The sequence below is a fragment of the Leuresthes tenuis genome, unplaced genomic scaffold (assembly GCF_036924035.1).
Source record: "Leuresthes tenuis unplaced genomic scaffold, fLeuTen1.0.hap1 SCAF_6, whole genome shotgun sequence".
Lineage (NCBI taxonomy): Eukaryota > Metazoa > Chordata > Actinopteri > Atheriniformes > Atherinopsidae > Leuresthes > Leuresthes tenuis.
Genome location: NW_027325360.1, coordinates 21,639,316 through 21,664,523, shown reverse-complemented (window position 1 = coordinate 21,664,523; position 25,208 = coordinate 21,639,316). Strand labels below are relative to the sequence as shown.

The following is a 25,208-nucleotide window of genomic DNA, read 5'->3' as shown; positions in this document are numbered from 1 at the left end:
AGATAGTCTACAAAAGAGAGAAAATGGATGAACCTGCGGTCAGAGCATTCCACCTCTGTCAAGAGTAAAATGATTAATGTTCTGTGCTCCGTTTGGCGGATACTCCCCAGGGCTCTGATATACTCTCTGGACCCTCTGACCCAGTTCGGATCCAGTCCATGCATTTGTCATTACCCCCTCCCAGACTGTCTCCGCGGTTTCGGTCATGTGATCGCCTGTCTGTGCTGTCTGTGCAGCCCTGGCCAGCGGGAGAGGAGCATCCTCCACTTTGCCAGTTTGAGAAGGGACGTGCACCTGCTGGATGGACTTCCCGCTGCCAAACCAACACAAACCCACTCGAGACAAGTGAGAAAGACTCCCACAACGCACGTGGTACGTGCATGTGATTGTGTGTGCTCTGACATGTCGTGAATTGTTGTTGTAAGTCTGTACTTGATCAACATGATAGCCAATTATCATTGCGTAGGAGCAGATGCAAAACCATTTTGCTTGTTTGTATTTGTTCTTCAGTGTTGGCTTTTATGATGGTGCTATAGCAGTTATTGTGTACTTTCTTTTCTTTCTTTTCTCATGATGTTTGGTGGCCTTCATGCTTTTTTATTTGAAAAAAATTAAATATATGCTACCACTGGAAACCAAATGACATCACTGTGAGCTACTCGACCAAAGATAGATTTATAGTAATGTTTTGATTGTATGAAACTAACCATCTTTTCTATCTATCTATCTATCTATCTATCTATCTATCTATCTATCTATCTATCTATCTATCTATCTATCTATCTATCTATCTATCTATCTATCTATCTATCTATCCATCTATCCATCTATCTATCTATCTATCTGGTGTCTGCAGGAATGGGTACACTTAGGGATCTCCAGTTTGCCCTACAACTAAAGATCGAGGAGCTCCGTCAGAGGGACACGCTGATAGATGAGTTAGAGTTGGAGTTGGATACAAAGGATGAACTCATTCGGAGGCTGCAAGAAGAACTGGATCGCTACAGAACCACCGTGTCCCTCCCAGGACCATCAGCAGTCAGTGCAGGTACAAAGATGGTGCTTTTATCGGTTGTTCTTTAGAAACCAACAACAGGTTCCGCAAACATTAAACCTGACCTAGAATTCTGAAATACTGGGTGTTTTTCCTGTAGCCACTCCAGCTCAAAATGAGGACAAGCAGCGACCTAAAAGGCAGACAGTCGTGTCAGAGCCCTTCAGTCCGGACGCTATGACTCTCGCCATGGTTTCACACAGAAGCTGTGACAAAAAGCAGGAGTAAGAACACACAGTGTTCCCTCATCTTGCAACAGCTCAAACTGAAAAGTCTAATACACTAATATTCAAGGCTCACTGACAGCTGATCAGCAAATATTGTAATTATTTTAAACACTGTAGTACAGAGTTGAAACATTGTTGGTCGTTCATAACAACTGCCTAAGTGTTACATCAGTAACAAACATTTCTTCATGTCCTCAGATCTCAGAGGCTGATTCAAACAGCCTTTTTGAAAAATGACTTGTTGAAGCATCTTAGTGAAGAAGAAATCAGAGCCATAACAGCCTGTATGTATCGCACCACCATCAATCAAGGCTGCTTTGTCATTCGGGAGGGGACCATCGGGGATCAGGCTTTTGTTTTAGAAGGTAAATTATTTACTTGTTAATTACGTTCACCATACTCTGGAATATCCATGAGGAGTTCCTTGAGATAGGAAGGGGAGAAAATAGCTCGATATGATCAAATTAATTATTCAATTTCATTATAATTATTCTATTCCATTCTCTCACAGCCAGCTCAGTATGTGATTATAGATTAGATGCTGCTCTTAAGTACAATGAGCACTCAATTGCCTGTTTGAGAGAAAATAAAAGTGGAATCAGTTGGAGCAATAAGTGACTCAACAGATTTTTTAAGTTAAAATGTCAACATGAATATGAGGAGACAGGAGGACAGAGGTCCTGCTTCGCTCTGGTTTCAGAGTCCACCAGAAAGACATTTTGGCTGCGTTTGTAAAGGCCAATGGAAAGTAGCTGCTCCCTCCTTTTCATCCTAACCATCTGTTGTACATTTCACACAGTGAAATATTCTTGACAATCCCTCAACATTCACAAAAACCCACTAAAAGCATTTGTATTATGTATTTTTTCTGCTCTTCACTGACTATCTGTTGTTAACAGAAGGCAGGTTGGACGTGACAAAAGATGGACAGAAGCTGCTCACCGTTGAGCCAGAGGATGTGTTTGGAGAGCCAGCTATCCTCTACAACTGCACCCACACCTATTCTGTCTCAGGTAAGCACTACATCGACTTCCCGGCTTCATAATTGCATTAATTTATCACTGAAGAATGGTCAGGTGGAAACATGGTGGAGTTTCCCTTTGATTAAATATTATTTGAGGAGGATATTAATAATTCTTGTTTAAGAGAGCTTCATAAGCAGGCAGATTTCAGTCTGTGGTCTTAGACTGAAGGTGCCTGTTGAATTTAAAATCAAAGATCATTTTAGATCTTAGACAATGCCACGACTTCAAATAGTTTTCTCAGGGATGTGGGGAATTTATAATGTGTTCTGCTTTACTGCATAGCCCATCTGAGTGCCACGTATCCCTCTAATCCAGCATGCATCAGTGAATTAACCACGCATATTGTTTTCTGAAACCATCGGAATTCAGTGACCCCTACGATATGGCCTATCACATCTATGTGTACAGAAATCTGGACTATTTAAACATAGAAGGGTTTAAGCATCTAATCATCTCATCACAGATCCCTGTGGAAAGACTTTCTCACCACAGACATCTGACCTGATTTCACAAATAAAATATATGCTGCAATTATAAATTGACTGTGGAAGTGGCGAAATGGAAAAATCACTTTATTTTCCGTGTTTGAATTTACTGCTTGACAATATCTGTTGCCTCTTTGTTAACAATGCTCAGCTCATGTTGACACCCGTCTGTCCTTTGTTTTTATATTTGCCAGCCTGTTCCTTTGGATCGTCACAGGGCCCATTGCATCTATTTCCCTCCTGTCCTGAAAATACTTACACATCTTATACGTCTGAGACCATCACTAAGGCTTCTGTTTGTGTCCTCTCTTTTATTGTGACAGTAATACGGGAACAGCTGACTCCAAGAAGTCATCATCAAGTGTAGGAGTATGGCATGAGAAATGCTGTACGGGAGCAAATGTCAGATAACTGCGCTTTGAGAAAGGCCTTTTAAGAGAGGGTTTTTGAGAGAAGCAGATGGAAATAAAAAGCAGTGGCTGCAAATGGCATGTCATGTGGTGGTAAATTGGGATATAACCAAATGGGGCTGTTGAAATATCAGGACTGCTCTGTATAATTAGATGTTGTATGTCTCGAGGACATCTACTTCTGTTTGCAGGAAGATTCTGTGAACCAATCAATATGGGTCATTGTTAATTTACACCTCTTTCAAGCTGTTTTAGAGAAAGAGGGTATTTATGGCTAAGGGAATTAGATTTGACTTATATTCAATAACTTCTGTCAGTGAGCATTTCTTATGTCGCCATGGCCTCAACTGCCTGTTCTTTAGGGTGTAGCTTAGTTCATTCACAACCGCTGCAGTCAACATGTGTCTTTGAGATTCTCAACCAGTGCCAATCACACAATCTTTATCACCTCCTCTGCCTTTGTCTTTTGATCTGCAGCAGAAACAGACAGCAAGCTGTGGGTTATTGACCGCAAGAGCTACCAGACCGTACTGATACAGTCTGGGCTCAACCACCTTGCTCATTCAGTGGAGCTACTGAGAAGGTGAGCCTCAGACCGGTCTGCCTCATTTGACACATAGAAGGGTCAAAAAGGGTTGTTTTGTTTGTGAGATATTTCTCTATGACACACACCTGTTGATGCTCACACATCCACAAACAGTGGAAGAATGAAATCTTTTCAATCCTGCCATCGTGGATGCCTCTTAGTGTGCTTTCTTTGTGCCTGTGTGCAGCCTTCCTTTCCTGCAGTCATTGCCAGGGGATACCATCATGAAAATGTCTGATCACATGAAAGAGGTACAGATTAAGTTTTTTTTTTAATGTGGCACCCACTACTTATTCTTCAGTCGGGATCCAGACGACAGATAATGTATTCAGAAATGCAGCCTATTCACGATTTCAGCTCTTAGCTTTCTCTGTGTTCCAACTGTTAACAAGCAGGTACAATAACTGCTTCAGAGGGAGATCATTTCTTTTTCTCGTTTGCTCCGCTGTCTGTCATTTTTCTTCCACAGACCAACTACGCAGACGGTGACTACATCATTCGACAAGGGTCCGCTGGGGACACCCTTTACATCATTAGCAAAGGCCAGGTAAAGATTAGTGCCCGCTGCCAGCTGCTCAGACAAAATTAGGCTTTCAGAGAAAAAGATTTAGACTGTGGAGGCCAAATGTGAGAGCAGCTTCAATGATGACTTTGTAATGATGATAATGGAGCACGGGCCTTTTCTGCAATGTTTGTGACCATTTTGTCTTTTTCATTATCTCTGTCTTTTTGATTTGTGAGGTGACTGTGACAGAAAAGAGGCCTGGGCGTGAAGACCAGGTAGTCCTGACTGAGCTCTTTGAAAGACAGTGGTTTGGAGAAAAAGCTCTATGGGGGTAAAAAAAGAATCATGCAACAAAATTTCATTTTCTTTCGTGTGTGTATGTTTTGGTTTGCCATGATGATCTTATTTTTTTTTAATTCTGTCTCTAGAGAAGACGTTCAGACTGGGAATGTGATGGCTGTTGGTGAAGTGACATGCTTGGTCATAGACAGAGAGTAAGCTGATATTTAGTGTTAACAGATTTAGTTACCGTGCTGTTCTGTTCTTTTTCATACACTTATATGCTTAACCAGAAACCTTGGGAAGGCTCACTCGCATCTGTGTTTCAGGACCTTTAAAGATGTTATCGATGGGTTGGTGTGTGACTGCCAACAAGATGTGCAGAGGAGCAACAAATCCAAAGTGGAGTAAGGGGCAAATGCAACACTTTTTCTTTGTTTTGCACGTGTAGAAAACACCAAACACCTTCTCACTCCTTTTTACCTCCTGAGCAGGTCAAATGGAGGTCAAAAGGATCCTGCTCTGCTGGCATCTTCCTCCTTAAGTGATTTCCAGATTATTTGTACTGCGGGAGTTGGAGAGTTTGGTCATGTTGACTTGGTGAGGGTCGATCCGGAAGCAACAGACAAATGATCGCACAGGCGTCCGTGCTTCAGCCTTACTGAATTTCTACAAAGTAATGTATTGATTTTTCCTGCTGTCAGGTGCAACTAAAGAGCAACATCAAGCATATATTTGCCATGAAGGTCCTTAAGATAAAGCTGATCCTCAACAACAGCCAGCGTGAGCACATCCGGAGAGAGGGTCGCATCCTCATGGAGGCCCATTGTCCCTTTATAGTCAGGTGGCTGTCACTCAGCACCTATCTAATTTCAGCAGTCTTGGTGAGATGATCGAAAATATCTAACATGTATGACATATTTCCGTTAATCGCAGGCTACATAAAACCTTCAGAGATGCTGAGCATCTGTACATTCTGACAGAGGCTTGTCTCGGTGGGGATTTATCTAGCCTTCTCAAAGATAAGTGAGTATCTTGAACTAAATTAAATTAATATTCAGGTCACATACTGAGAAAATATTTATGCTCTCATTGTGTTCACAGCTAAGCTTTCATCACAGCGAAACCTTGAAGCTTGAATATAGACTGCTATTCTATGTCTGTCTCATCTAGGCTGTGATACTTCATCAGTATTTCTAAATGATATTTCAGAGGATGTTTTGATGACTGCGGTGCCAGGTTCTACACAGCTTGTGTTGTAGAAGCCTTGACTTATCTTCACTGTCAAGGAGTCATCTATAGAGATATCAAGCCCGAAAATGTCGTCCTGGATGAGCGTGGTTATGCCAAACTGGTAGTACAATTGCTTTTTAGCCTACACTTTGTCTAAAAAGTTTTGCCAAAGATAATGTTGACTGAACTGACATCTCATGCAGATTGGCTCCAGATGTATGAAAAGGATTGAGTTGGGAAAGAAGACATGGACGTTCTGTGGTACACTTGACTACATGGCACCTGAAATCATCTTAAACAGAGGACACAGTTTATGTGCAGATCTCTGGTCTCTGGGTGTGTTTGTGTTTGAACTTCTGAGTGGTGGGTAAGTTTTACATTCTATGAGCTCCCCTGCTTTTTGAACCTGTTGACGTAGTTGTCGATTGAAGTTTTCTTGATGAGATCATGTTTTCCTCTCCAGGCTCCCATTTGATAGCTCTGACCCTATGAAGATTTTCTCTGCAACCCTTCATGGTATCGATCAGATCGAATTCCCAAAAATCATCAGCAAACATGCGTGTGATTTTATAAGGAGACTATGCAGGTGTAGATATGACCCACTAAACTCTACAAAACACAAATATAATGACATTTTTTTCCTCATTTTTTGTGTTTCTTCTCTTCTGTTGCACTTCCACCTCTTGGGGAAGAAAGCCTTATCATTAATTCATAGTTTGTTCATTGGTTCTTTGCTCTCCATCACCCAGTAACAGTCCCCTGGAGAGACTGGGCAGCCGAGGAAATGGAGCCATTCAGGACATTCAGAGGCACAAGTAAGACGATGGATTTATTATATTAAAACAACAATCTTGCCTGTATTTGGAATTTCCTGCCCTTATTTTGAGTTTTGATAACAGTTTTTTTTATTCAGATGGTTTGAAGGATTCAACTGGGATGGACTTTCCAAAAGAACATTAACCCCCCCGGTCATTCCCAAAGTAAGATGTATTCAAATTGGCTGTTAAAGTGTTCCTGATAGCTGTTTTCACGTTTTAACTCTTGTTTCACTGTCTTTTAGGTTGAGCATCCCCTAGAAAGGACTACGTGTGCTTTTTATAGTGATGACTCAGTGGAGCAATACACAAACTGGGATGATTTTTGATGGACTTCTGGGAATAGGAAGAAAAAAAGAAAACAGCTGCAATCGCTTTCAAATTTAGTCTGCATAAAGAAGTACCAGCCTTCAGTCTTACTGTCATCAAAAATTAACTATATTTTTAGACCGAAACATATTTTTCAGTGTCAGTATCTGTAGATTATATTTGAGAAATGAACCATGTTCGTACTGTGTTAAACTTTTGATGTAAAAGCTTTATAAATTACAGTGAAGTCACTGCAGTGTCTCAATAAACAAAAAGCTTGTATGACACTGCTTGGTTTCCTCTTAGATCTACAATCACACAGAGATTCACTTATTTTATGAACACTGCAGTTTCTGTTAAGTCTGATCTCTGAAATCAGTGTACTGAGTGACGTTGGCCCAGATATGCAGAGAAACCTCAAGTGCCAAAAAGAAAGAGAAAAACAGGAAGTTGCATGACTTTGATTTAGAATAAAGTAACTCAACGAGCACAATCATTAACTAGCAACTACTATCTGCATTAATTTACTGAGTGCAGCTTAATATTAGTAAAGGTATTTTACAATAAAATGCTTTTTTTTAAAAGTCATTTTTCTACAAATTGGATTGTTTTTCTCGATTTAATTCAGTCTGGTGAACCGGTTGCACTGCGTTTTTAAATGATGTTTTATATCCTCTGAAAGGCAAAAATTCTCGTTAACAGATGATGTGGCGAGGTGATCTGCTCTGATTAAAATGAAGCTTAAAGCAAACAAGGCCTCTGCGTCTAACACCACTTTACCTTGAAGGGCTTGACCGGAAATAAAGAAACAGTACGTCGTAATTGACGCTTGAGCAAATTCCGTTGATCTGCGAAAGCGGTGATTTTGCAGCGCAATCTAAGACCATTTTGAGGTCAGCATCTCCGTCAGGTAAGTTTATTTATTGTTTCGGTGTGATCAAGGCACGTTTGCTGTTAGTCAGGAGGTCCAGACTCCTCTATCTGCTGCAGCTTGCCGAGTTTTCCAAACTTTCGAGCAGAGTTATTTGCAGCCTTTTGGAGCTCTGTCAAAAGGTGTTTTGTGCATTGCTTACCTAAAACCTGTCTCAAGAAAATGGGTTCCATTGCCAGTTTGCATGACTAAAAACTCAGCTATCCTCTGAAGAATATGACATTTTTCCCCATGACGCACAGCTTTTATCAATGGACACAGTGGTAAGTAGGAGTTTTATCTATGTGCATGTCTGTGTATTTCCAAGTTGTACAAGTTCTTTAAGGGCTCTGGGCTCTGTTGCTTTACCTCTCTTTGCTTGGAAAAGTCTTTGGATTTTTCTGTCACCAGCAGCTCCGATCTTACTCATTTGGTTTAGTGAAAGCCGCTACAACAGTTTCTGTAAATTAACGAATGAAAAAAGGTCTCAAATTAAGTCCCGTGTTTTCATCTCTAAATATGTCATATTTCCCACGCTTTTCATTCACTAACTACAGTTCACCTGCTGCCTCTGTGCAGACGTGATGACCTGCAGCATGTCCCTGCGCTCACCGAGAGGCAGGCATCGCCAGTCGATGAAAAGCAGCGTTACACTTTGAAAAATGACATTACATTTCCAAAATATGTCATATGCTAACACTATTTTACAGTTTTTAATGAGAAAAAATAATGATCACTCAGTAGTTCATTGATGTGTTGATGGATGCTAAACTGTCATGAACAGGAGCGCTCCTCACATACACGATTTAATATTTGACAGACATTTTAAAGAGAGTATCTCTCCTTAGTGTGCCAGCTAACTACAAGAATCAAGCTCAGGTACCTCTCTGATATGAGTTGTCAAGTATAAGACAATGTTTGTAAAGATCGGGAAAGCCTATGATTGTTATCATTTTAAGCATAGAAATGCCTATATAATGTGGATATTTCAACATGATTCTGAACCAGAGTATTTGTACTCAGTAGATAGAGGTTTTAAGAGCTGTTACAGTTTGTAAAGGATTTATGAGCAACTAGACATAACAGGACACTAGAGGATGTTCTGGTTCTTATTATTCAGTGGTTTTTGTTTTTTTTTTGTTCTCAGATTTTATATCGAAGGTGTAACATGTAACCTCTGCTGTATGCTGAGGTGAATTTAGGGTATAGTTAATTAGTGGGAAAAAAAAGACATCTTATAGTCTTTTCCTTGACCTTGTTGGAAATGTCATGATGTTGAGCAAAGACTGTCGGAGAAATGAAGGACTTAGGAAAAGACAACCATACTGCAAAGAGACACGCTGGCACTAAGCTGTGATGTCGATCTGCAGCACTAAAACTACAGATGTTTGATAAATATTCAACAGAAGGTAGTTTAGATTCTTCATTTATTTGTAATTTAATCACATTTCACTGAGGCTGTAATAAGACATTAAAATATTTCTTCTTTGTTGAGGTTGAGGATTCAGGTGAATTTTGAATTTTTTAACATCCGTTGATCCGTATTTAGATTAGATTTAGGAATCTAGTATTAAGGAGTGAGTCTGTTGAGCTGTATGTAGAACTGCTATTTATTGTTTTTCTTTATATTAGATTGATGGAATATATTACTGTGCCACAGAGCAGCCGCCTTACTTGCATGTTTGCTAGTTCCGACTGTGTTTGGGGTGTCGAGTCTTGCCCTTAACGGAGGATGTGTTTGCCACACTGTTTCCTTCTTAGTTGTACTGTAGACAAAGCATGAGGGTTTGTAACATCGGGAATGTCCAAAATGTTCAAATTGTCACAGAAAATGATTTAACTTTGTTACATATTGCCTTATTTACTGTGCCCTTGCTACCAGTGTCATCTGTTATAACTTTAATAAGCTGACCAATTGTGTAACCATGTTGATAGCTGCTACTTTCTATGAAAGAACAAGCCTTCACTTACAAAACAAATACCTAACAAAGTCATTAATATTTCCAACATTAATGCTTTATCCCTCAGCTAAAGGTTTTCTGATATTACTATTCCTATTTAGACTATATCTTTATTTACTTCCATGCATATACCGTAAATTCTTTGCTGTTCAACATGTATGGATTTTTTCAAAGGGTATGGAGTCTCATGTCTTTAAATTTCAGCATACCACGTGCACATCATGCCGGATGAAAAAAAACACGATCCTGAAATGGTTATGCCAGGAAAGCTAAATGTGGATTTCCCTTAACGTCATACTGTATTTCAGCTTGTGCTGCTTGGTTGCCTGAAACTCATAACCTTGGGCTTGGTGAGAAAAAAAAAAAAAAAAAAGAACAAATATTGGATTTAAATTTTTTTTATTAGCTCTACGCTGATTAGAGACAGAGGAGAATCCCATCCAACCTTTGTAAAGCAGTAGTTGTAAAGTGTTTTCTACCTGCCAAATAGGAGATTTCTCTAATTTTTTCATCCTTTCCTCCTCTGGACTAAAAATGTAATTACCAAGTGAGTGTGCTTGTGCTCTTCATGCTTCATTTGAGAATCGCAGCCAGAAAACACCCGTGTCTTTCATTCTTCGTTTTCCATTTGTTCTCTCCGCTGACCAGCGAGCCTCACGTGTCCATCTCACAACACTGTCTTCACCTCCCCTCGTTCAGACCACTCACTCCTCCAGATAGATAGAGTGTGTGCAGAGTTCAATGCTTCTGCTAGTCTGTTGTGGCCCTTCTCTCCCCCATAAAAAACTCCCCCACTTAAAGTCACCTTCTGAAGCTTTCTGTATCATTTTCCAAGCACTGCTGTCATCACCACAGAAGCTCTGTAAGCTACTGCACACACCGTTATCACACCAATATCACACTTAATGGAATATCACTTAATTCCATCTTCATTAAGTGTCCCAAGAAGAGTTTAATTTAGCAGGACGAGCAAGTAAACATCATTTCTTCACTTAAAGAAGCCAAAATACATTTAACAGTATGTCAGCTGACAATACTTACCCCTTTAAGCTAACTTTTATATCGATTAACCAAAACTCTGGAAACAAAAGAAGACCTTGTGGTACATCAAATCTAAAGCCCTTTTTACACTGGTGAAAAAAACCACTTACACTTCTCAACATCAAGTGTTTATTCAGCATTTGATACAGGAATTCTTACTCGTCTCTGATCAGCAGTAAAGGCAAACCCAGTGTTAAGGTGCACACAAATTTTTAATGAGGGATCTGCACTCATGGCTGTAAGAGTGGGCACAGCTCACTTTTTTTTAAAAGAAACATGTTTATCAGCTTTAATGCCTCACATGGAAGCTCTGAAAAGGACTACAGTAGTTCACGGACAAAAAGAAGCAAGATTGATCAAGTCTGCCGGACAGTAACACAGCTGGTAACCTACTCCCCATCAAACTTTGTGGCTGACATATGCCATCCAGGCAAGGATAATAAACTAACTATCTGAGAATGTCGAATTCATCAGAATCTGTCCAACACAGTCTGCAGTGTAATGTGATCTGTTCGTTGTATCATTGCTCCTGGTAGTTAACATTACAGAACTGTTTCTTTGCATATTGTAAACATGCGGTCTGGCAACGCGAGAGGATTTAATCTGGGTTGTTTTAGGAGCTGGTACCACATTTGAAAATCCTGTTTTGAAGCTTTTGGTGTAAAGCTTTTGCTGCTGTATTTACACCTGGGTGAGCTTGCTGATTATTCAGTAGCTGTCCAGGTAATTTCTGCAAAAAGTTAGAAGCCAGTATAGCAGATAATAGCATTCTTATATGCTTACTATCAGGGCTGAAGTACTAATGAAACCAAAAAACATAAAAATTATAAAATTATCTTATACTAGGGATGTGCATTTCAAGTGAAAATACTTTGAAATCACAGGGGAATTATTGGAGCATTCTTCAACTTTGGACATTTTTTCCACAAAAAGCCTCACATGTCACTGCTTTCTATTCATTCAATTCTGAAAATTCTAACTTTAAAAGCACAACACCAATCGTCACATTTCCCCACTCACATTGCAAATTGATTCGGACAAAAGCTTTTGCAACATGAATAAATGGAAATGGAAAGTTGCACCGACAATTTGTGTAGTGTGGACAGAGAGTGTTATTCTAGTTGCATCACAAGCACCGGTGTCTTTGCCTGGCTTAGGTGAGGCAGGAAAGCTTCTTTGAAAAGCAAATAATGTGACAAACCAAATTTCATGATACAATATCTTCATACTTAGGTTTTTCATATTAATGACATTTCAATGGGTAACTATTTGTCATTTTAGGTTGCTTTTATACTGTTACACCATAAGCCTTGAAATTGAATAATTCATCTCACCCTAACAAAGGATAGTAGCCATTTGTTGGAAATTAATGGTGGGACATAAATCAGGAGGACAGGGTACAACGAGATGATGTCATTAAAATGATGTCAGCGCTGTCAATCAGTCAGTTCAGACGGTAGAAAACAATGTGGAGATTTAACGTCTCTTCGTTTCATTCAAACATTTTTACTCCTTGTATATCTGTCCGAGTTAACATGAAGTGAGGCTCTTTGCATTTTATGACAATCAATAAGTGGCATGAAAAAAACTTGTCGGTTGTCGAAGGTTATTACAGTTGCATCGCAAGTAGTTGTTAAAGTTATCATTGATCACATGCCAGAATATTCTCAGAACTGTTTTTTGGTATCCGTTTTTGTATAATCCACAGACTGTTGCTCTCTAGTGTTTTTCTCCAGCTCTTGATAGCTCTCTGCTCTGTCTGTGCTCGTCAGCATGTGCTCAGACATGCGGACTACCACAGGCTTCTGTTACATGTCTGCCGTCTCCTTGTGAAGCAGCGTTCTACTGCTTTATAGCATTGTTTTTGCACTCCGTAGCAGGATTATGGTTAAGTTTCAAATTATTTACACCAAAGCAATGTCAATGCCCAAACATCACTCCTCTTGTTGCTTGAAATGCACTTCTTTTCCAGCACTGTACAGTAGAATTTAGGTGCAAGACTCTAAAACATGCAGGCTTTTCTTTTTTAGCTGGAATTGGTAAACATTGAAAGTGCATTTGTTTCCTTCACTATATTTCAATTGTGTGCCAATTATTTAGTTTCATGTCTCCATGGAGTAAAAGTTGGGAGAACAATGGTCCTTGTCTGGGTCTCGACAATGACCATAATGAAAGGGAGAGAGACAAGAGGGAGGGGTGAGGAGAAACAGAAAGGGGCTGCAGGAAGCTCTCTGCACAGCACACCATCTTTTTTTTAAATGTCACTTTTTATAAAAGTCTTCGTTTTTTCATCCATTTACAACATGAAAGTACACAAGGGGATCACCACCTGCTTTGTTGCTTCAGCAGGTGTAAAGTTGAAACTAAACGGCTTTAGCTCTCATAAATTGCTGCTTAAAGAAGATTATAAATCCTCTGAGGACAAGTGAAGCATCGCTTTGCTCATGCAGGGAAGGGAAGCTGTGCCACATCGGCCCAGTAATAGAGGAGGGAGGTGTCACTTGTTTCCCCCATCCTTTGTTGGGTGCTAGGGGGAAAGTAGGTGAGAGGTCGATGGGGTAGTGGGGGGGGGGGGGGGGGGGGGGGGGGGGGGGGGTTATGAGGGAAAGAAGAGATTTATTCAGTGGGATGAATTCTGTTTCTGGTGGAAGATGAAGGGATTTTCCAGAGGGGTTAAAATTAGCAGTTTTAGGGAGAAGTTCAATTTTGCACTGTGTGTGTTCTGATGCTAGAAGTCAAACTTCTGGCCTCTTCCATCCCTGTTTCTCACAGATTCATTCAACTTTTCTATGAACAGGTAATCATTAGGGTTGGACTTCACTGGCCCTCCCTTGTCACCCCATCTCTCCACCAGCCCTTTGCTACTGTACCCTCCCTGAGTTTTTTTGTTGTTGTTTCCCCCCCGGTTTAAAAGGTGGCACAACCTGACTGAGAGTAACCTCTGCGCCTGTTTCTGTTGAGCCAATCGTTCGTACTTCCGATGTCTCTCCACTGATCCTCACCCCCTCCCCAAGTCTTTTCTCCTCCTCTCTTCTTTCTGACCAATGCCAAGCCTCTGTGGTTCAGCCAGACTCTTCAGACTAAATTCTACACTTTGAGAAGTGGAATGTTGTTTTTACATTACACCCTCTTTCTGTTGTTGCCCTTTTAATTTATTTAAGCCAGACGAGTAGAGAAAAGGGGTGTTCAAAGGGAACCTGTACACATTTTACACATTCGTCCATGAACAAGCCCCAAGGAGCGCAAACGCATAAATTAGTTAGTTTAAAGGTTTAAAATGAAATATAAATTAAATCTGTGGTTATGGAGTTGAAAAGAAGTGAGCTACAAAGAAATATACATTGTGGGTGACAGAAATGTCAGGTTATGGTGTGAAAGGAAAATGTATAGACTAGAAAAAGACATCTTGGGTTCTATGTAACTCTGAGTCTGACAGTACTGAAATAAGCCAAGCTTATTTTCCAGTATTGATCCAGTAGGAGTATGATTATATTTACTTCCGTAACACTCTGAAATGATGCATTTATAAAAGATTTCTCTTCATTGTATTTCTTGAAATGAACTCAAGTTGAATTGCTTCGTTGTGTTAGAGAAGTCTGATAATCTTTGAATAATTTTCTTTATTGAGGAGGTCATGTTTTATGAACAGTGCTGCATGGGCAAAGGAACCCATTTAAATTTCTTGTTTACTCATAGAGAACCGTGGGGCCACGAGTGTGTTGAAGTTGAAGTTATATTTACAAGTTTAAATCTGATTTTATGTCAAACATTTTCTTGAATTATTTTATAATCTTACAAAAATAAAGAAATAAAAATACATTTTCTACATGTTTTCTGTGTTCCTTCCTGTGTTTTTAAAGCCGCTGCACACCTCTGTTTAGGCACCATATAATTTTCTGTTTTTGCACTTGTATTTTTTCCCCTTTCACATTTTTTCCTCTTCTCACAGTTATGTATTTCCAGAAGTGGCTGCTGTCTCTTCGCTCCCACTCAGGACTTCATGGATCTGAATCAGAGGACCTCTGGAGTCTTCTGCCGTCTCTACACTCCTTCTCTCTGTCATCCTTCTCTCTGTCAACCTCCTCTCTGCTGGGTTTAGGAGCCCTGGCTTCATTCACTGCGTACTGGTTGATGACTCGTCCTCAGCCTATGCGTCCTCCCTGTGATCTACAAGCCCAGTCTGTTGCTGTTGGTGTGAGTAGATCATGGATCATTGCAATATATGGAGGTGTGTAAAGGTCATCATTGTTGGAGAGGATTTAGTTGTCAGTGGATTTTGTTTGGTGCAGGGAGATCCCAACTGCAGGCGATCCGCTATTCTTAAAGATGACTCTCTGATGGAGTTTTACTATGATAACGTCAGGACGGCCTATGACATGTTCCAGAGAGGCCTGAAGATCGCAGGTGATGCACACAGGATATATCCTCAACTTTGAAACATTCTAAAGTCTATTGCAAAATCAACAATGACAAACACAATCAAAAGGAAGAGCTACTTCTGTTGTGGGCAAAGCACTGACTTACAGTTAGTGGATGAAAGAAGAATCTACAAATACTTGTGTAAAACTTACGTTGGAGACAGACATTTGATACACAGTGTATCCAACCTGTGAAAGCATAAAAGAATGATAATATAGACAGCATACTACCACTGTTGTTTCACAAGTTTGACATGATGTGATTAAACTGACTTCGTGCCCTTCAGGAAACGGCCCGTGTCTTGGCTCGAGGAAGCCGGGTCAGCCCTATGAGTGGATATCCTATACTGAGGTACAACACATTTTTGGTTGTGGTAGCACATGTGTGTAACGTGTTACTCTTCAGTGTTTTGACTGACTGAGCATCTTTAACCCCTCAGGTGGCCCAGCAGGCCCAGTGGATTGGCTGTGGCCTGATGGCTAAAGGCTACCAGCCAAAGTCACAGCAGTATGTTGGGATATTTTCAACAAACAGGCCCGAGGTAAGGACTTCTCTGGTGAAAAGTTTTGAGCCTTTTGGAGTCCTGCCGTTTAAAGACCTTTTTAAAGTAACATTAGAGAATTGTGGGACGTAAAGCCACTGTCATAAAAACAAATCTCTGTGTGAGCCCCGCACATGTACAATCAAACCCATTCATTTGTTGTCATGTTCAAAGTCGTAAACAGCTCTGTCTCAGCCCTCAGGTGCCCTTGGGCAGTTTCAGGCCCTTGAATAGGCCTAACAAAAGTAACTTTTCAAGTGAAGTCAAACTAGGGATGCACCGATCCGATATTTGCATTGGATATCAGTATCGCTATCGAAGAAAATTCGAGATCGGCTATCGTGACTATGGAATTTTATTTTTCCCATGTCCTGTCCAGCATTGGCATTTGTCCAAGGGCCTTCTGCCCCCTCTAGTGGTGAAAAAACATGTTGAGTTGGGACTGCCTGTATTTTTTTGTTTTTACCAAGCTAGAGAAGCTATTGTTTTGTTCAGATGCTTTTGTAATGGATGTTTAATTCCCATTTGCACTAAACTATATAAAGAGCTGATTGCTATTTATTTTGAAAGTCTACCAACCAAGCTAGTGAAGCGGTTGTTTTTTTTTCTCAATTTCAGCTCCTTTATTATTTAATATTTTGTTTTACATTGGATTTTGAATCCCTAATTGCACTTACTGAACCAGTTACAGTTGTTATATTTTTATGCTTAAGATTGTTTTACTGGTGCACAATTATTAAATAAATAAGTAATTCAGTACATTTATATCTGTTTATTTGTTTTTTTTTTAAATAGGAAAAAATGTTTAAGTCAAGTCTGATGTTGCCTTGCACAAATGAATGATCCCAGTCTTTTCCACACAATGAAACTTACCATTTGATACCATAATTCCGTGCTGTTTTTCTGTATCAGTGAAAAATTATTCTCTAAGAGATGTACAAAAAACATTCTCTGCATTGCTAGGACTATATTGCTAAATCCAAATCAAACTATTACTCCAGCATAATCTGTTCAAATGTAGGTAACACCAAGCCATTGTTTTCACTGTTCAACAATATCACTCGATCCCTAGTTTCTATACCACCCCATTTGTGCCTTCTGTAATTCTCTTATGTCTTACTTCAACAACAAAATCCAGACAATCTATCATCATCTTGGTTCAAACTCCTCCAGTGTCACTTCTGACCTTCACCCACCCGCTCATCCCTTTTCCTCTTTCGAGTCCAACCCCACCACACGTCAGCTGGATCCCCTCCCCACAGTTCTGGTTAAATCCTGCCTCCACTCTCTGGTCCCTCTCATTTCTGCCATGATACATGCCTCTCTCACCACTGGAACTGTTCCTACATCATTCAAAACCGCTGCAATAATCCTAATCCTGAAAAAACCTTGTGCCTATCCTACCAAATTCAATAACTTCTGTCCCATTCTAATTTGCTCTTCTTTTCCAAAATCCTTGAGAAAATAGTCAATACTCAACTCCACTCCCACCTATCACTTAACAATCTGTACAGTTCCAGCCTGGATTCCGTCCACTCCACAGCACAGAAACCGCACTCATAAAAATCACCATTGACCTCCTCATGGCAGCTGATTCTGGTCTACTCACTATCCTCATCCTCCTCGACCTGAGTGTGGCCTTTGATACCATCAGTCACTCCACCCTCCTCAATAGATTATTTTCCATCGGCATCACCCACACTCCACTCGACTGGTTCAGATCCTACCTCTCAGGCCGCACTCAGTTCATTCAACTCAAATCCTTCTCATCCCAGCCTTCTCTCGTCACTTCAGGTGTGCCTCAGGGCTCTGTCTTGGGGCCCCTCCTTTTCATTATTTATATTCTTCCCCTCTGAAATATCTTCCATAAGTATAACATCAGTATAGCAGTTTTCACTGTTGTTTGGATGACACCCATTTCTACCTCTCCAGTAAACCCACCTCCACCCTCCCACCCTCATCCCTTGCTGACTGTCTAACAGACATAAAATCCTCGTTCTCTTCCAATTTTATCAAACTAAACGGTGATAAAACTGAGGTTCTCCTCATTGGTTCTAAATCAACACTATCCAAAACCGACAGTTTCTCAGTAAACATTGACAACTCCACTGTCTCCCCCTCCCCGGCAGTACTCTATCTTTTCATTCCCATATCAATAACATTTCCTGGTCTGCATATTTTCACCTACACAACATCTTCCGCCTCCGCCCCTCGCTCACCCCCCATACCACTTCTATTCTCGTTCATAGCCTTGTCACTTCTCGCCTGGACTACTGCAATTCTCTCCTCTCCGGTGTCACTTACAAATCCCTACATAAACTCCAGCTAGTCCAGAAATCAGCTTCACACATCATCACAAGGACCCCCTCCATCCACCACATCACCCCCATCCTACAACAGCTCCGCTTGCTCCCAATAAAATTTTGAATTGAAAATCCTCCTCTTAACATTTTAAGTCCATTTACAGCCTCGCTCCTCCCTACCCGTCTGACCTCCTCCATGCTGGCACACCCTCCTGCATTCTCTGATCCTCCTCCTCTATCCACCTGACTGTGCCGCCGGCCCGTTTCACCACCATGGGGAGCAGAGCATTCAGCTGCTCTGCTACTCGTCTTTTGAACGGTCTACCACCGGCACTCAGGAACACTACTTCACTCACACACTTCAAATCCAAACTCAAAACCTACCTGTTCAAAACTGCCTTTTCCATATGATTTTATTTGCATTGTGTAATTTTGAGCTGATTTCTTGTTTTTGTTTTGTTTTTGTTCTGATCACTTTGTTTACTCCCCATTGTTATTTTTGTTTGTGTTGTGTAATTTTTAACCAATGTACGGTGACCTTGAGTGTCCAGAAAGGTGCCTATAAATAAAATGTATTATTATTATTGGTATCAGATCGGTATCGGCCGATACTAAACCTCATATATCGTATTGGAGGTGAAAAAAGCGGATCGGTGCTTCCCTACTTGAAATCCCTGAACTTATAGATCCTATCCAAAGAAAGTCAGTATTCTATCTACCTTAACATGTTCATATTGTGTGTTTAAAAGTTCGAAAAAATATAATTTGCTGCAACAAAAGCAGTTAACACCCTGAATGCTTAGGACATGGATTCAGACAGCCAGGGATTCGTACATAACAAAACTGAGGAACCAATACTATTACCTTGGGCAGTGGGACTCATCAGAGCTGGTGATGGGGAACAAGCTACATCAAAAGCATTAAAGGCATTAAGGGATTATTTTTGAGGGGGAAAGATGTAATTTGGTTGAAGAAATTAGTTTTCAGAGATCGAATAAATACCTAGACTAGTCTGCCTCTATTCATATTGAGAACATGGTGCTTGTGGTGGGAGGGGGTCTCCAAGACAGTGCAGAGAACAGCCTGTCTGCTTCCAAGCTCAATTTTTGAATATATCCATCAGGCAAGCCTATTTCTGTCGTTCCTGTGTTGACTGGTCTAATGAGACACTGATGGCTGTAATGGAGCAGAAAATGATCTCTCATTTTCAATCAATACACTCTGAGTACAGTCTGTTTAGAATATGGTTTTGTTTGTTTTGTAAATGGGAAATTCATGGTTGAGTAGATCAATATTCATAAGCCCTTAAACTGAGATATTTACCTCGAGTACACGCTCATGTTTCGCCTGAGTCTGATTGTGCTGCTTTGTCTCCCTCTGCTGGTGACAGTGGGTGATCTCAGAGATGGCGTGCTACACCTACTCCATGACGGTGGTGCCTCTGTATGACACACTGGGGATGGAAGCAATGGTCCACATCCTCAACCTTAGTAAGAAAACACATCTGCATGTAGAATGACCTAAAACACAGTTCTGTTCAAGATTAAAGAAAATGTTCCACACTGAAATCACATTTCAACACAGCGAGCCTTCATAGAGAATACTGTTTGGGTGACTGACACCCATTCAAAATGTGTGGGTTTGCAATTCCAATAAAGAGGATATAAGATAAACAAGAGAAAGGGAGATGAATCAGCATAGAGTTTGATGGATACATCTACAGTAGAAGATGCTGGAAAAGGACACAAACACTCACAAACTTAAGCTTGATTCTTAACCTAAAAAAAAACAATTTGGAATTTTCTCTCGTTCTTGTTTAGAACATTGAGATAAACTCAGAGAATTAAAAAGAATTCGCCCTCTGTTGGGACTTCTTCCTCACACACGTCTGAAACATACCGAGAAAACACGCATAAAAAAATCATTGTTATATTGACAACGCAAAAAAATGACTAATAGTAGCTTTAAAGCTGTGTTTGGTGGTCCAAATAGTGATTTTACCCTCTGATCAAAACATTCCTTCACACACTCTTTGTGTGTCCATTCAGCGGAGCTTACAGTGGTGATCTGTGACCGCGAGGAGAGGGCGGCATCTTTGCTGGAGAACAAGGAGAAAGGCTTGACTCCTGAGATCTCCTGCCTGGTTCTCTTTAACGACTTCAGCCAAGCCTTTGCAGACAGGGCAAAGAGGTGTGAGTTGGAGGTTTTGAAACTGGAGCATCTCATGGTGAGTGGGGTAGAAGCTCTAAATCACAGTGCTGAATCTTTCAAATGTATTCCCTTTAATTGAGCCATCAATTATGATGTGTAGATTGATGTGAATGTTCCTCTGTGTGGACATCGTAGGACCTGGGAAGGCAGAACCTCAAAGATCCTGTGGTGAGTTATCGTCTCTCAGCTGGAACATCAACGCATCAAACTGACTTATGTAAACAGTTGATCTCCCTCTAAATGCTAGCTTGACAGCTATCTATCGTTGCCTCTGTCCCATAAGATGTTATTAACACTCACTTGTAAATGGGCTTAGGTTGAGAGTGGAGGAAGCCCCGAGTCATATTTTCATATTTCTTTGCTGTGTGCTGTAGCCGCCCCAGCCTCAGGATCTGGCAGTGGTTTCCTTCACCAGTGGAACCACAGGTACCGTCTGATCTCAGAAGTCTCTCCATAATTATACCTCACTCACATCATTAGAGAAATGTCCCTCAGTGCCCACTAACAACCTCTCTTTACTGCATCACTTTAGCTCCCTTTGCTGTGCAGTGCTCTGCAATAATGTTTTGTTTATTTATCCAGAGAAGCCCAAAGGAGCCATGATCACCCACGGCAACATCGTCTCCAATACTTCCTCTGTCATTAAGATCCTGGAGGTCTGTCTACACTTCCACCTCCTTGTCTAATTGAGAACAGCCTTGCAGCTACCATCACTTCCCATCTGCTTATATCTCAAACCTTACCCCCTCCCTGCTGTGGCTAATGGTATGATTAATTGGGTGTTTGATTGCCCCTGTAGCTGCAAGGTACTTTAACTAATTGCTCCTGTCTAAAGATTCCTCCATCTAACTGTTGTTGAAAAAGCCATACAGCATGTTTGATTGCCTGTTAGGCTTCTCCATGTGCCGCCGCCTGGTCGTAATCTCTCCCTCGTGCTTTGCTCATTTTGTTTCCCATTTTCTCTTAGGATTCGTCTGTATGCCGAGAAGACGATGTGTCGATCTCTTACCTGCCGCTTGCCCACATGTTGGAGAGGTTGATTGAGGTAGTTGCTCCTCTTTTCAAAAGGTTTTTGTTTGTTTTGTTTCTAAGTGAGCGCTTGCCTGTAAGCCCCTCATGAAATCTATTTCTATCCCAGCTGTCAATGTACAGCATAGGGGCCCGAGTGGGGTTCTACCAAGGGGACATTTCTCTTCTTATGGACGACATAAAAACACTCAAACCCACCTTCTTTCCAGTTGTGCCTCGTATACTCAATCGCATCTATGATAAGGTCTGCAGATAAAATCAGATTTTGTAATAATATGCTGTATCCAGCTCTGAGATGGGCTGCCATAACCGTGTTTCTTCTTTTGTACATTTTCACTGATTTCCATAAAGATCATGGCTTCCGTGACCTCTCCATTTGGACGGGCCCTGCTTCTTTTCGCTGTGAGGAGGAAGCAGGCGGAGCTCAGCAGGGGGATTGTACGGAACAACAGTCTGTGGGACAAACTGGTGTTCAACAAGATCCAGGTTAGTTGCCAAAAGCTCCAGCTGCCCCTCAACCATCTCTAAGCCATATAACTTAACATTAAAATTAGGTAGGTTCATCCTCAGATGAAGAGCATATGACACATTACACTGTGTCATTATTTGTTTAACATAAACACAGCCAAGTAGTTCTTTAAGTCCACCTTTACTGTCGCCATAAGAATTAAGAGGTTGAAGGAAGCAGCCAGATACTGACAATCAAATGTACTTGATTAACTGATCATTATTGAATGTGAGCACCTCCATAAAAGCAGAAGTGTTGGCAGTTTGCTGGTCTGGAGCTTTCAGGTGTGTGTTAGCACAATAGGAAAGACATAAATAAGGATCTTAAAGAAGCAATTGTCCCTGCCCATCAATCTAGGAAGAGTTCAAAGGCCAACAGTGAGAAAGATTACATGGGAGAAACACTGAGGATGCCAATATTCCCATCAGTGGGAACATCCCATCATGTTCACCCCAAGGTCTGAGCAGGGACTGTGCAAAGCTTGAGAAAACTGCAAAAAACAAACAAACAAACAAACAAACAAACAAACAAACAAACACCCCCCCCCCAAAAAAACAAAACAAAAAACAAATGGGAGGCCAGCTGAAAATGAGTCATGCAACAGAAAAATGACCCCAAACAAACCTGAAATACTGAAAAAAAAAAAGAAAAGAAGAAGATCGAACCGATGTCGATCTGCTTAAAGGACTGCTGAACGTAGACGTTCACATGCTGCCTCTGCAGTCTTTGTTGAAAAGAATTAATGAGTGGATGATCTACATCAGCATGTGACACATGAGGATGCATTTTCCAGATTTTCAGTCCTGATAAGGAAATGATTGATGGGTTTTTTGGGTCTTAAAATGTAAACTGTAGAACTGAAACAAGCCGTTCTTTCTTCTTCACATGACTGCCCTCATTCCATCAACAGACTAGTGAGCATATTTGTGATTTGTAAAGGGCCTACTTTTCACATAGGACTCTCCTGTAAATACTTAAAAGTCTTCTTCAGAAATCAGCTCACAAAACCTTTTCCTTATTTTTTAAAAACTCTTAAATGACATATTTTCTGTTAATCTCTGCCCTTACACTGTCACCATCTGTGTTTTGTATTAGTCGCTCTACACTGGTACATGCGAACCAGCAGCCTAGCATATTACAATTAGAATCCAAACTTTACAAGAGAAGCACGATTGTTCCAGCAATCAATGCCAAAATCACCCGCAGCATATTGGCCCTGTGGGAGTGAAATGGAGAGACATGTACACAGGCAAACAAGAACTGAAGAACGAGAGGGATTTTGGGTTGGCATGTCAGTACAAATGGGAGATTCTGACCGTGGGTGAAATGGTTCAAATAGGAATTTGCTGGGAACCACGACGGGAGTGCGTTTGAACATTTTCACATAAATGCTCCATGCATCTTCCTTTTGTTTCAGGCCAGTTTAGGAGGTAATCTACGGTTTGCCATGACTGGATCAGCACCCATGTCCCCCACAGTGATGTCCTTCCTCAGAGCCGCTCTGGGCTGTATAATATTTGAAGGTTATGGACAGACGGAGTGCACTGCAGGTTGCACTTTCTCTTTGCCAGGGGACATGAGCACAGGTTTAAAAAAGCAACATGTTCGTTTTTAGAGAGGCTACTCTTCTCCACAGCACTGATGTGGATGTCTGTTATCCTTTTTTTTTCTTTTAGACCATGTTGGTTCTCCCTTACCCTGCGCTATGGTGAAACTGGAAGACATTCCTGAGATGAACTACCTTGTGAAGAACCAACAGGGAGAGGTGAGCTTGTGTAAAAGGTGTGATCCTATATATCGCATATTCCCAGCCAGCTTGGAGCCCAGCGACCCATCTCACCGTTTGTCTTGTTAGATTTGTATCCGTGGCCCCACTGTGTTTAAAGGCTATATGAAGGACCCAGAGAAGACAGCCGAGGCTTTGGACAGCGATGGCTGGCTGCACACTGGAGACGTGGGCCAGTGGCTTAAAGTAAGATTAGACAATAGCCAGTCAAAGCGATGTGTGTGTACACGGTAGCTTCCTGGAAATGGAAAAAAAATGTTTGTGTTAATACATCTCTTGTGTCAGAATGGCACACTCCGCATAATTGACAGAAAGAAGCATATCTTCAAGTTGTCGCAGGGAGAGTACGTTGCTCCGGAGAGGATAGAAAATGTCTACGTGCGTTCTGTTCCGGTGTTTCAGGTGTTCGTGCATGGAGATAGTTTACAGGTACAGCACAAAGGAATTTCCATTCAGCTATTTAAGTGAATGATTGCTTCAGATGCTACTAAGACGTGTGACTTTCTCGCTTATTCCTCGTCATCAGTCTTATGTCGTAGGGATCGTCGTGCCTGACAGAGGGGTGTTTGTTGACTGGGCTAAAGAGCGGGGTTTTGTGGGGTCCTACGAGGAGCTGTGCCAAAATCCTGTAGGTCAAATTCCTATTTACTTATTTATTTTTTAATGCAACAACTTCACAGTGGCTTTGACAAAAACATCGTCTTCCTACAGGATGCAAAGAATGCAGTATTAGAAGACGTTCGAGCTGTGGGGAAGGAAGCAGGGCTGAAGTCCTTTGAACAGGTGAGCAAACACCGATGGTTCAGATTTACAAGCTGCAAAGAGAGCTATGTTGTAATTTTATCTCTCACCTTTGCATCATCTCAGGTAAAGGATCTGTATTTGCACCCAGAGATGTTCACTGTTGCCAACGGCCTTCTCACACCCACCCTGAAAAGCAAACGTGCCGACATCCGCAGGGTCTTTCAGGAACAGCTATCGAGCATGTACAACAAGACGGAAATTTAACTCCGCACTGCACAAAGGTCAACAGTGCCCACCGAGGGGAAGAAATTAAACCTGGGAGAGCAAGATTGGAGTCCTTAAAACCAGCTGTGCCTCATCTAGAAACCTAGTTAGATCTGTTTTTTTTTTTCCTTTTCAGAGATAGTGACTTCTGTCCACATTCAGTCCTATTTTACACAGATGTGTCGTAACCGTTGACATTATGTGAATGGAGCCAAACATTTTAAAAATGTGTCACTGTTGTTCCTGCCACTAAGTAATCTCAGTAAGTAATTAAACTTCTGTTTAATTCTAGAAATGACTTTTTTTGGGGGGCAAAGGGATTCTGTTAAGTGTATGTGGGACATTGTCCCCTATTAAAGTTACATTAGAATAGGTTTGTATTGTATAGTTGTGCTGGATCTCGCATCTCATCATTTTTAGCTAAGCTATTATGACTAATAAGAATTTTAACCTGCAATGATCTGAGAGAAATAAATTAACTGTAATAAGTCACCCCTTGCAGTCTCCTTGACAAATATTCAGTGATCATCCAAACTTCAACTCGTCAAGACAATAATGAAAAT

At 41.0% G+C, this 25,208-nt stretch overlaps 2 protein-coding genes across 2 annotated transcripts; both read left to right on the top strand.

Annotated features, from left to right (window-relative positions):
- The first annotated feature begins 241 nt into the window (after positions 1–241).
- prkg1l (protein kinase cGMP-dependent 1, like) lies at positions 242–7,170 on the top strand. The gene is made up of 20 exons (XM_072387001.1): positions 242–372; positions 857–1,048; positions 1,155–1,278; positions 1,480–1,646; positions 2,181–2,294; positions 3,679–3,784; positions 3,975–4,038; positions 4,257–4,334; positions 4,529–4,623; positions 4,721–4,786; positions 4,901–4,978; positions 5,066–5,171; positions 5,276–5,415; positions 5,508–5,597; positions 5,784–5,925; positions 6,008–6,171; positions 6,268–6,390; positions 6,554–6,619; positions 6,718–6,784; positions 6,865–7,170. Exons 2-20 carry the CDS (start codon positions 859–861, stop codon positions 6,946–6,948), a joined length of 2,064 nt encoding a protein of 687 aa, XP_072243102.1. The 5' UTR covers positions 242–372; positions 857–858; the 3' UTR covers positions 6,949–7,170.
- Positions 7,171–7,756: 586 nt separating this feature from the next.
- Positions 7,757–25,197, top strand: acsl2 (acyl-CoA synthetase long chain family member 2). The gene is made up of 20 exons (XM_072388185.1): positions 7,757–7,838; positions 14,790–15,034; positions 15,130–15,244; positions 15,546–15,610; positions 15,699–15,800; positions 19,494–19,593; positions 20,152–20,330; positions 20,450–20,482; positions 20,689–20,740; positions 20,897–20,970; positions 21,282–21,359; positions 21,453–21,587; positions 21,695–21,829; positions 23,269–23,437; positions 23,528–23,616; positions 23,707–23,823; positions 23,923–24,066; positions 24,164–24,265; positions 24,349–24,420; positions 24,505–25,197. Exons 2-20 carry the CDS (start codon positions 14,792–14,794, stop codon positions 24,643–24,645), a joined length of 2,145 nt encoding a protein of 714 aa, XP_072244286.1. The 5' UTR covers positions 7,757–7,838; positions 14,790–14,791; the 3' UTR covers positions 24,646–25,197.
- Positions 25,198–25,208: the final 11 nt, after the last annotated feature.